The 13,169-nt window shown below is 48.2% G+C and overlaps 1 protein-coding gene across 1 annotated transcript in view; it reads right to left on the reverse strand.

Annotated features, from left to right (window-relative positions):
• Positions 1-266: 266 nt before the first annotated feature.
• Positions 267-13,169, reverse strand: part of LOC149328695 (uncharacterized) — a 186,011-nt gene continuing 173,108 nt past the window's right edge. Inside the window, exon 5 of the mRNA XM_089559643.1 lies at positions 267-443. Coding sequence (XP_089415769.1) covers positions 405-443 — 39 coding nt within the window. The 3' untranslated portion in view covers positions 267-404. The remainder of the gene's footprint in view (positions 444-13,169) is intronic.

Here is a 13,169-nt window from a genome sequence, read left to right on the forward strand (position 1 = left end):
ACAGACGAGGCGGCGCCGTCGGTTCCGGGGGAGACAATGCGAAGGCTATTCCGGGGATGCGAGTGAATCCCACCGCAGAATAAGCCGACAAAAAGAACGACAAGTCGGCAGAGAGAGTGATCTTTACCGGAGAAACGCGTTTCTAAGATGACAGTATCTTTGCAAGGCCACTTATCAGTATAGGAGCTGCTTGGTACTGGGCTGGTTGGAACATGATCACATGCAAGACATACGCTGTTTAGGTTGACAGTGTTAAAGAAAACAAGAAACTCCCAGCCGAGCTTCACAAACACTTGTTTGGTGATCAAGCTTTTAATTTTTTATTTTCAGTTCTTTTTCTGTCATTTTCGCTGTCAGCGTAGTGCGCTTCCGTGTTGTCTTTTCTTTGCTTCCTGTGCTATTTATCAAGTTTTTTTGCCACATGCTCTTGCTTCCTTTTTCCACTGAAATGGAATAAAGGCTCAGATGTTAGATTGCGCTTAACCATTCGTGTTCTCTTTAATCCTGTCTTCGACAACCTAAGCAGCACACGACTTGCATATGACCGTATAGGAACGCCGCAGTCTGTGTAAGTCCGAGTAATGCCCCGCCGCGGTGGTTCAGTGGTTACGGGCGCTCAGCTGCTGACCCGAAAGACGCGGGTTCGATGCCGGCCGCGGCGGCCGAATTTCGATGGAGGCGAAATTCCAGAGGCCCGTGTACTGCGCGATGTCAGTGCACGTTAAAGAACCCCAGGTGGCCGAAATTTCCGAAGCCCTTCACTACGCCGTCCCTCATAGCCTGAGTTGCTTCGGGACGTTAAACCCCAATAAACCAAACCAGTAAGTCCGAGTAAAACAGATTGTAGGGCTAAACGAAAATGTTCAAGAAAGGCGAGCTTTTGAGCTGAGACTCCATTAAACGGAATGTGAACCGCTGCTAGTTGTATACCAATTCGATGCGCGTTGGAACTCCCCGCGTGGGGTCTTGGTGCGAAATGTGTTGATTTTTTCTTTTAAATGTGGATGCTTGGTTACTTTTAATGACATTAATTTACTTCCACGTATGCAAGCTTGTAGATCAGGTGCCATTTTTGTAGAGGCCAGCACAGCTTCTGGCGGCTACAATGTCAGATGAGAGCGCTCACTTGCGTGAAAAAAAAAATGCGTGGCGTATTCCCCGAAAAGTAGGTCCCAACCCAGCTCCAGACCGATGCGGCACCGTTCCTTTTCGGTTGAGGTCTAATTCCAATACGGTAATCTGGGAAAAAAAGGAAGCGTTCCCATCCGATTTTCGATTAGCCTTCAGGTCCGGTTACACACCCTTCTGGTGGCATAATTCATTTATTCATTTCGGACTTTGTACGTTAAATACTATATCTACTAGTATACGTTACATCGTCCAGTGTATTTTTATATGCACACTGTAAGCCGTTGACTCACTCGAATTCGCACGTGACTCGTTCGTTTAGTGAATGGAATTCGTTTCCCTGAGGTTTTAGATTCGCTTATCTTATTGTTAGCATGTCGCATTTTTTATTGTCTGTGTTTGTGCCTTTCATAAAGACTTATTTGCTTTTACTGTTGAGTATGTGGATTGTATCACCAGTGGTAAAATATACTTTATAAAAAATCCGGGAACAACTGATCGGCTGTGGATCAGCAATATAGGTGATAGCAGACTTAATTACGAATTCCATGACAGTGTCCATATAAAAAATAACCCTAAGCTGTCCACACAGTGCAGGAACAACTATGATGATATGGGGAACATGGGAAATGATATCATACCACAAAATTACGAAGATGTGTATACGCGGCGAAGCCGCGCAAATTCATGATAAGCTATTAGCTGACACGCAAGATAAGAAGGCGGTTAAGAAAAAGTTGGGGTGAAGCACGGAGGTGAAGGCAAAGATGATCCCGCGGGTGAATGGACGAAGCGTGATGTAAAGCAGTAACCCAGCATAGACGGGAGGCTGAGAGCACTGAAGACATTGAACGTTGCTAATATTAAGAGGACACTGGCGATAGTAATGCTCGACTCTGGCGGAAAAGGACCAAAAACAGTACGGAGAGAATGTATTATGCACTGAAGCACTGACCCGACGGACTTTCATGAAGCAGCGAGCCCAACCCGGAAACGCCTATTAATAAGTCACCACAAACCTGAGTGCATCAGCTCGGGCAAAGTGCACGGTCCAACCCAGGGTCCAGGTGAAGCGTTCTCACAACACAGCGCTAATCCAGATGGCACAAGGCAGCAGCCATGTGTTTGGCCATTAGCGTGCGTATACCATGGGCACACACATCGCCCAAGACTGAAGCGTTTTGTTTACAGAAGCCAGGGAAATAAATAGGCAAAAACGGGAACCATACGGGGAACGTGCACAAACTCTAGAATGGCGTAATGCGGAAGCAACTTAGGCAGCGACAGGCAACACTTCCGGCACGCCTTCACTCCCCCTCCCTCTCAACAACAAAATTTCAAGGAAAATATAAAAAAAACGCTCACAAGCCAATAAAGATTCTCGTCTGGAGGAAAACATCAGGGCTGCCGCCTCATCTAAGAGCTCGTTAAGACCACAATCGTCGTCACCATACGGCCAGAGTACATGGCTCATACGCAAAACAAGCCGAGCCTGGAAAACTAATCGCTTACCCGCCCAAGGCTGAATAGAGTCGTTTACCGAAAGCATGAACATAAGAGGGAACAGTGCGGACCATATGGTGTATGCGGTGAAAGGAATTCCGGTCCGGAAGCAATTCGGGCAAAGACCAACAGACTTCCGGCTCGCCTTCAATCTCTCTCCTTGCCTGTAAAGCACGACACCCCTCCCCCGCCCCCCCCCTTCCCGAAATTAAAAATAAAAACACCCACATTGGCGGCAAATTACCTCGCAGAACACACCAGTGCTGTTTCCTTATTTAAGACCTCGTTAAGACCACAATGGCCGACACCATTCGGTCAGCGGGCATGGCACATAAGCTAAACAAGCCGAGCGTGAATAACTAATCGCTGACCCGCAAAAGCCGGCACTAAAAAAGACAAAAAAAAACGAAAATACCCCCCCCCCCCCCTTCCCCATCAACGTCAGAACCTAACGAGATAACAACAGACGAGGTGCCGAGAAACGCGCCAGTCGAGGGGCCATACAAGCCTCAGTTTGGAGTCCCGACTCATCTGGAGTTCTCTATCTCTCAGCAGCGGCATCTGCGGAGCTAGATGCCAGACCGCGTGGCATGAGTGAAACAGAGGAGAGAGAGAAGGGGAAGAGGAGAAGCAGGGCAAGCGGGGATTCCCGTGTTTATAAACAGCCAGACGAACGGAGCGCCGCCATCTGGGAGACGCGGAAAGAGGGGAGGGGGTCGCGCGTGTCTGGCTGGCTCATCAAGCGGACGTCGCTGCCTGCGTGAGGGAGCTGCCGCCAAGCAGCTGCTCGCCGGCAGCGACTATAGCGGGATATATCGCGCAGATATATCCGCGCGTGTGCAGTCCAGCTGCCGCCGTCCGTTATGCGACCGACGCGCCGCCTATGTACAGCACCGGAAAAAGAAGCGTGGAACGGGTTCGCACCCGGGAGAAGAAGACCCGCTCTGCGAGGCGCCGAAAATGTCGGCCACTAGGCAGGCAGGGAGGATGGGTGGATGCGACTGTGCGTTCGTACGGTGCGGTGAATGTCCCGGCAGGCGACGTCGCTACGTCGCTGCACTGACGTCATTGCGGTTTTGTTCATTAACAGCGAGAGCTGTATGATGGACTTGCTCCGGTGTATTGAGGGTGTCGGCGTAGTTCTCCGCAGCCGAAAACTCGTGTGTTCATCCTCCAGCAGCCAATGACAAAGACAGTGCTCAGACTAGGTCGGCCCGAGCCATCAGAAACAAACAAAAGCATGCAACTGATTTGGAGGGGGCTTTAGTGCGAGAGAAACAGGGCATGAGATGGACAGAACGAGTCCTCGTTTCTCTCGCGCTAAGCCCACCTCTAAATCTCGGCTTCCAACTAGCCCAAATTTACACTTTGCTCAAATGCAACTGACGTGAACTTGCAAGGGATATGCAGGGGACGTCCTGTGGACGTGCTGCGGGCGCTCTGGAGAAAGTGCCGGTATGGGTGAATGGTGCTGGTGGGCCTAGAAACGGACGCAGTCATGGCGGCGTGGAGTGGAGTGCGATACAGGCATACAGCTGCAAATTTCGCTGCCGCTTCACCCAGTTACATGGAAAAAACTCTGGCATAGCGAAGAATTAGAAATAAAGAAGACAGTCCGACAACTTTGAAAGTTTGCCTGCCGTTCCAATAGCTGAACTACTGTACAGTGGAAAGTCGGAAGGTTAGGACGACACGAAAGATGCGATGTCGAAGGAAGGTTATTGCAGTGAAGACGCATGAACCACCGCGACAGGATTTGAAATGGTAGTTCTGTTCTCTGGTTATAGTTATTAATAAACGCGGGCCGAAGTTATTGGGAGCAAATATGAAATATGCGCGATAGTAAACATTTACTTGAAGTAATTTAGCTCTCGCGCAACGAGGGCTATTAATGTTCAGTTTTAAATTTAAAAACAAAATTGCGGTATCAATACAGGGAAGGAAAAAAAGACTGTTACGCAACCAGAACAGCGAAAAGGTTCCACGAAAAACCTAACATCTGTTCAAAAAAAAAAAACAGAAACAGCCCAAATTTCGAATCTCACACAACCCCAATCTTCCTGAACATATGCAGTGTATATGAATTTGTCTCCTCTCTTCTTCCTCGCGTTCCTTTTCTCGTCTTTTCTTGATTTATAGCAGAGCCAGGCGTTGCGCCCGTTCTGGCGGCCAACGCCAGCTTGTTACCCTCTCCATTTCCAGAACCTAATATCTGCCTCCCCATTCTCCAGGCCAAATAAATATACCACGAGCTAGGGGTCCCCGTGGAGAACAACTGCGCCGATTGTTTGAAAAATTCCAGGAGTGGAGGATTTCTTGGCATCACGGGTCCCTGGCAAGAAAAATGAAGCAGCTGACGCCGCACAGGCCTCGCGCACTCGGACGAGGATATTTACGTCTCTCTCGAGACCGAAGAGGAAACACGGGAGAGCAGAACGTTGAAAAGTTGAAAAGCGGCACAGATTATGAGATTCCACGATGCACTCACTCAATGCGTTGGAAAGCGGCAAGGAGTAGTAGAGCGGGCAGGAACCGCTTTAGACCCCGTGACTCTCAAGTAACGAAAACATCCAATGAAAGTTGAATATTAGAACGTTCTTGCGGGCTAGTTCGTTCATGCTAGATAAAAAAAAAAGTAGTGTTGTGTTGTGTTGGCTTTAGTGGCGCATAAGAATCTAAGGCTACCATGCGCCAAGCTCAAGGTGTAAGAAAATTATTTTCTGGAGAATTTTACAAAGAAAGCGAAAAACATCGGTGGTGTAAAGAGCCTAAACAGTCAGTTACTATTACACTGTAATGCTGGGCAATTAAATTTAGAAATGGCGACTATTAAAGCCTTTAAACAGTTACTATTACACTGTAATGCTGGGCAATTAAATTTAGAAATGGCGACTATTAAAACCTTTAAAGCAGGTCCTTGGCTGGGCAGGGATCCCGAGGCTCCCAACCAATCAAGTAAGGACCTCAGCATTCTTCGCAGGAATGCGAAGACGGCAGTTAAAAGGTTCAACTGCACGAATGGGACAGGGCAGGTGAAGGAGGAACGAAAACGACAATACAGGCGCCTGTGTCGTCGTTTTCGTTCCTCTTTCGCCAGTCCTGTCCCATTCGCGTAGTTCTACCTTTTATGTGAAAGTTGAGCTTCGGCAGTGCTACGTCATCAGTGGTCCCTACACTGCAGAAATGTTAGAAGGAAAAAACTGGTGGGTTTATTACAAAAAAAAAAAAAAATGGAGCAGGAACTTTAGCTCCGCCGTAACGATATGACGCGATAGCTTTATTGGGGTTAATGCCCGTAAATGCGGAATCGGCCATTCTCTACATTCAGGATACCTGGGAGTCCTCACAGCAGTGGTGCAGCGGTCAAGAGATGTGCCGCTGCCCCGCGATGGCAGGTGCTACCATCGGTGGAGATTGTGAGACTCCTGTTGCTGCTACACAGCAACCTCCCGCGACCAATCATTAACTCCCACCTGCCTCGGTGGGGCAGTTTGCTCACAATCAGGTCGGCAGATTGTCATGACGCCACAAGGCCACCCTGGGTGGCTAGGGTGCTGAAGGATCGGCTGTTGGGCGAGTTGGTTCATGATTCGATGATGCAAGGCGCAAAAGTGGACAGCACGAACTAAGGGCGAACACGGGCAATGCGCTCACTGCAACTGTAGTTATTGCATGTGCTCGCTTTTTGTAGCAAGGCGCCTATTTCCTTTTTTTTTCCTTGCATCGTGCTATAAAAGGCGAGCACGTGCAATAAACAAAAGTTGTAGTAAGCACCTTGTCCGTGTTCGCCCTTCGTTCGTCCTGTCCACTCTTGCGCCATGCATCATCCAGTGGCTAGGGTGGCCGCCTGGGCCACCCAACCCTGGTTGATTTTTTCCCCACAACGCCGACGACGACGCCGGATTTTCAGCAGAAAGGGAGCCTTAACACTCTCGAGTTAATACGCTTGCTGTAGAACTAAATTCACCGAACTATAAAGTTTGAAGTTCTAAGACCGATCAAGTTGCGCATGAATGCTCAGGCGCGCATACGTTAAATCGACTTAAAAATGACAAACAGCTCCATCGCTTGCCAACGCAGCAGCACGAGCATAGAAATTTTAGATTGTTTTACCGCTTGCGTAAGCTTCTGCAGTCAGTTACTTAAAGTTATTTAACAACAGGAATCCTGCAACTCTGACAGCTGGCACGTTCCGTTTTCGCCGTTAAATACGCTTCCAAAAGCCCTTTCTCCAACAATGTGAGGCTTTGATGCCTATCTGCGAGCATCAGTAAAACATATTCGCATCTTTACAGTCTCTATCGCATGTGGCACGCCGGTCAATACTGAGTTATGACGAGAAATATCTCTGTTGCGGAAATCATGGCAATTCGTCGAAGGAAATTATTGGGCTAATAAGCCATCACGCCTAACTGCTATAGAGGCGTATCGCACGTGACGTGCGTTATGAGCTCACCGAAAATGCACGCAGCTAGCTCCCTCTCGAAACGGAATCATTCTCCTAACACTATACCATTTCCACAGCAAAAACCACCCCACGTTCCGGGACAGGTCTGCCGCTCGTTATTCGCGGTAACGCCGCTTATCAGCGGCCCCCTCCCTCCCATTTGCGTGATTGGTGGGTGCAGTTCTCACCTCGACTGCTTGACTCTTTATTTCACTTCTTTTTTTTTTCTTCGTCCTTTTGTCCACTGTACTTTCAACCATATTCCCGAGCTCAATCATTTTTCTTTGTTGCTTCACAGCAGCCTTTGCTGATTATTATTCTACGACAAGTGCAGTTTCATTCTCGATTACTGATACCTGGATATTTCTGACAAGCGCATTTTTTTCAACGGCAAGTTGTTAACGAATGACGTTTTCTCGCATATATCCTAGGACTGCACATTGACGATAAATATTACCGCAGGTCATGTCTCGGGACAGCTGTAGTTGTTTTTTTTTTTTTGCTATTTGTTGTCAAAAACGCACCCACATACCTGATCGGTGCGAACGCAGGTAAAGCTTTAAAAGGTGTTTTCTGTTGCGTTGGGTTTAGTGGCACATAGGAAGCTAAGGCCATCATGCGCCAAACACAAGGTATCAAGCTTCAAAAGGAAGATTTTATTACGCCAATTCCCATCAATATCCCCATAACAGCATCTTACAATATTCCTCAGCTGCCGCACAATTACCGTCAAAAATGCGCCCCCATTTGTTCTCTGCGGCAGTCTCACCTGTTCGGCGCGTGAGCAGGACGAATATTAAAGGGGCCCCGTAACACAATCTTAGTTAACTGTTTTGCCTGTTGATTGCATACAGTGACTTATAATGGTGCTACTAGCGTCGGTAATACCGCGTACATTCCGTTTTTTAATATTTTAATGCCCTCCCAAAAACAACTTCATGGCTCTGATGGTGCGCCACACAGTGGCGGGTTTTTAGCAGCGGATATGACATCACCTGGCGCGAGCTTAATGACCGGACAAACAGTAAATATACCGCAAATTGTGTGAATAAATAGAGACACATTTTGTCACGTGTCTGCGTTTTATATTAGATCAACAAAAACAACTTGCTTGTCTTAGATAAAAGCCCTGCAAAGCAAGTAAAATAAAAATACACCACCAGGGGCGCTCTGGCATGGAAACAACGCTGCCAGTCTCAGCAAGAACGAGTTACAGAGAGCAGGCAACCATGGAGTACAAACTTCCGCGACGTGCTCTGGCTGGCTGTTTTGATTGGTTGCGCCAGGTGCCGTCATTGGGAGAGCGAAATAGGAGTGGGAAGCCCCGCCAAAATCGAGTTGAGGGCAGCGTTTTGTTTGCTTGTATTTTGAAATTTCTTCACTGAATAACTCCCGTTCCTGTGCATCGATTCCTGTAATTCTTTTTAAGTCAGCATCTGTGTGACATAAAGAGCCCACCTGAAGTATAGCCGGTATTCCCCCAGGCAGTGTTTCGCAGCCCCTTTAAAAGCAAGATTTTGCTATGCATCGTGACGCAAGACCATCTCCGCCAATGAAAGAATCTTACAATATTCTACAGTCGTCTCAATGGTGGACTTGAGAGTAAGGTGGACTTGATTGTCGCGTTGGCATTTCGCGTTTGCCTTTTACTATACGCAAGATCTGAGCTTTCCATCTTGAAGAGTGTTGGCAGCTATAACGCTATTAAGTATACCAGGACCGTCCACGACGCTGTAGGGAGACTCGAGAGTTTTAGCATAGCACTGACTATTAAAGTAGACATATACCGGGTTACCGGATTCCTGCGACGCATGCGCAGTAGCAGGCGCGCGCTCTACCCGGCCGCGCAGCTAACCAGTGAGCATGCCTAGGAGGTATGCAAAACTATCGGAAAATTGACTATCGATAGTACCGATAGTTTTTGTTTAAACTATCGATAGTTTAAAAAAACTATCGATAGTGCTACTATCGATAGACTGTCGATAGTATTATGGATAGTCTACTATTGATAGCAATACTATAGATAGTATTACTACCGATAGTATTACTATCGATAGTGTTGCTATCGATAGTACTACCAGCGATAGTACCGCTATCGATCAAGACTATCGATAGTGAAACTGTCGATGGTAAGACTACTGATAGTAACATTATTGCTATTATGCATTTGTTGGCCAGCGATATAACCAAAACATATGCGATACCTGATTGGTTTGACGGTCCCATGTGGCTTAATGTCCCAAAGAGACTCAAGCTATGAGGGATGCCGTAGTGGTGGCCTCAGGGTAAATTTCGACCAGCTGTGGTTCTTTAACGTGCACTGGGACAGTTCGGCAAAATACCTGGAACTGCATCCGATGAAAGAAAAAAATAGCCAGAATAGCTGGCTTGCTGACGTAACCGCAGCAGAAATGGTTTGCGCACACATCCTTCGCAAGTAGGACATTCGCACGCTAACATTTTATCCAGCAACTTTACGTCGGGAACGTCTGCAGAGCTCGGTGACGCGTAGGCCGTGAAAACGGGCGAGTCCTGTCAGTTACTTATACCATCCCCTCCATACCACACACTCGGGAAACCAAGTTTAGGATGCAGTGGGTATGCGTAGTTAATATTATAGTATCGATAGTACTATGTATAACAAGTAGTAACGATACGGCTATCGATAGTACTATCAATAGAACTGTCAATAAAACTATCGATAGAACTATTGATAGTGCAGTACTATCGATAGTATCGATATCGATAGTACTATCCATAGCATCGATAGTACTATCGATAGTTTTGCATCACTACTAGGCGGCCACTGGTAATCCAGCGTACGTTCACGCTAATGCGTCTTCGTATGACAAAACTCTCCATTAACTAGGCAGAGCACGCAGACGAGGCAGATGGTATGGCACAAAAGCAGCGCGGTGTTCGACACCAAGAGAGCCTATAAATCTTTCACTGCAGAATAAATTTATTTATATCACGCACACAAACAGCGCGGCTACGTACGCGGAGCATCACACCGGAAGGCGATGTAAATAAACACGATACGTAAATAAACAGACTAAACGGCGGAGCCAAGGTCGGCGGGTTATAAGAAGGGAAAAAAGAAAATCGCGACCCAGACTACGCAAAATCGCTAAAACGCCGTAACGCGGCGCCGCACCCCATCAGCTGGCGCCTGAATCTGCTTTTCCTCAAACGGAAAGCACTCGTGGACTCCAGGAACAGCCCAAGCGGGGGAGAACCGCGCCCGTAAAGCTGGCAAATTTCTCTTTAGTTTTTCTTTTCTTTTTGCATGTCATCTTTGCTTTCTATCTTTAAACTCGACTTCCTTGGTGCCCTGGACTTGCTTGCTTCGTTCTCCGCACATATGCTGCCCTGGCACTGCTTTTCGGCGCGTTCGGGTATCGGCTTATCGCGGTAAAGCTGGGGAGCAAGGAAAGGGGGAAGGGAGGTGGGGGGGAGGTTTCTCTTTAGGGGTAGCTTCGAACGCCAGTACACGTCTGTTCCGCAGAAAACCAGGCAAGGAGGGTGTCTGGGGAATTTTAGGGTCTCTTTATTACATGTCCATGCTTTTCCGCTGATATCCATTTTTTTTTCTTCTTGGTAACTTTTGCTTCAAGCTCACTGTGATGTTTCCTTTTTTCCAGCAACACCTCAGCCCCTACGCTCTGCTTTCAGTGCTTCCGATGGCGGTCGTCTGCGTGGTCTCTCGCCGGCGCGGATACCCATATATCGCCGAAGCAAAGCCAAACTCAGACGCCATCTTGATTTATACTTTCGCGTTGCCCGAGCTCTGGGAAGCAGAACCAGGCCGACTCAGTGTAGACCGTGAGCGCATGCCCATGTTTTGCTTTCTTTTTCTTTCTTCAATGCCGTTAATTGCAAAGCGCAGTTTGTTTGCATTGCCCAAAGTGGAAGAGTGTAGAAGCCGATGGCGAAATAAATCACGTCAAAGGGATGAAAAATGTTCCGCCAGACTCGTGTCTCGTTATTGTGCCATTTTTCTTCGTATTGCACGAAACTCTAGCGAGAAGAGCTAGCGCTACAAGGGACGCTATTTTGGTGCCAACACAATCAAAACAAAAACAAAACGAAAAGCAGATCGCCCGCTGCTCTTCGCTTGCTCTTCTATGACGCACTGTACATGACTTCAGGGTGTTTATACTTCCGACGAGGCGCTATGGACATGTCCCGTGTCACAAGCACACACACGAAAAGAGAAAAAAAAATGGCTGGGGTTAAACGTGGCCTGGACCTAGTTATACGACAGAAAGCTCTGTTAAGCATGGTCTCCACTGTTAGAAATCAAATGTCAAGATCAGGCACCCAATGGTCATAGTCATGTGATCACGCGGTGATACTGCCATAGCTTGGGCCATGCCACCACGCAGTTAAGTTTGGTTTGACCTTGTGAGGCACTGAAGGTCATTGTCCATGTAGTGCGCACTGTCTCAAATCAATGTCCAGGTCAGGTACCCACTGGTCATATGATCATACTAGCATAGCTTGGGCCATACCACCACGCAGTTATGTTCGGTTTGCCCTTGTGAGACATTGAAGGTCATTGTCGATGTGGTGTGCACTGCCTCAAGTCAAATGTCACGGCCAAGTACCCAATGGTCACAGTATATGCACGTAGTCGTATTAGAATGGTGTTGGCCATACAACCACGCAGTTATGTTTGGTTTGACCTTGTGAGGCATTGAAGGTCATTATCTATGTGGTGCCAACTATGTCAAATAAAACGTCAAGGTCAGGTACTCGATGGTTATAGTCATATCATCACGTCGTCATGCTAGCATAGATAGGGTGATAAAGTTCCGTGAGACATTGACCTGAAGGTCAATGTCTCACATTGAAATGAAATCGGAAGTTGTACTTCAAGGAGAGCGCTCGCTCAAAAGCCTTTCGATGACGAAGATCGTTTGGCGTTGTGACATCGTACACCGTAAGTTGTTTCTTTGTACCGTCGCACCAGGTAGCGACCTCCATGCTGGAGTTTATATAACGTGGCACCTCAGCTGAGCTTACTTCATACCAGCGATGCTGCCGTTTACTTGTATGCAGGGTTGTAATGTGACAATATTGGAGGACCATGAAGGCGAAAACTGCGCGGTGGCATTGACGTCTGTGGGAAGCCTCCACATGGTAGCTGGTGCTAGCCAACTCACTCACTCTACCCACCTGCCACCCTTGAACCATCCCCTCCCTCTCCCAAGCGGAATGGGTTAGGAGGAGAACGTGATTGGAATGATGCTTGCACGGTAGCTACACGGAAGAAGTTGGGGTGGTAATAAGTGGTAGCCTGGTACCACCTGGTAGGTCGTAGCTCCAACCGACAACCGACGTCATGCTAGCGCACATATCCGCGTTCGGCCTAACTACCCAAATCCACTCACTTTTTTTTTGCTATTCTGTCATTTAAATTCCGCAGGTCTTTTATTGTGACAACAATTCCTTCTTCAGTCCGGCACCGCTACAACTGCTTTAGCATTAATTAACGACCATGAGTACGGAGCGGCGGTCGCTCCTTTTTTTAGTGGTAGAGGGCGGGGGAAGTAGTGGGGGGGGGGGGGGGGGGTGTACAGCGCCAATAGACACTCCTCACGCTTGTTTCACCTCATTTAGCGCCGCAAAGAGCAGAACGTGGCCACCGCCGAAACGACCGCGTCTTCGTGGAAGCAGGAAGTCGGTGCGCACGCCTGGCAGCACGCGGCGGCGAAAGAGACGGGAGCAGCGCATCTGGCGTGCCCAATGACAGCGTGTTTGTTTCGCGCCTTTGAGGGACGCCGCCCACTACACCGGGCGCACGCTATGTTTGAGCGGCGCTGAGCGACGCCAAAACAAACCGTGCCCGCGAGGAAAATTTACGGCTACGTGTAGGTAAACTGCCCCCAGGTACTCGAAAGGAGAAGAGCCTGCCATCAAGGAACTGCACTACTCCCTCGACAGATGGCGCCACTCCAGTGAGCGGAATAAGTGCCCAGGGGAAGAGCGCCGAAGTTGTGCCGCTCTCGGGGCTGCAAACGCGAACTGTGCTTTCGATGAACGCGGACGCAATATCGTCAGCGTAGAGGGCGAAAAATCATTCACA

Source organism: Amblyomma mixtum, chromosome 9, assembly GCF_055824585.1.
Source record: "Amblyomma mixtum isolate Tamu chromosome 9, ASM5582458v1, whole genome shotgun sequence".
Taxonomy (NCBI): domain Eukaryota; kingdom Metazoa; phylum Arthropoda; class Arachnida; order Ixodida; family Ixodidae; genus Amblyomma; species Amblyomma mixtum.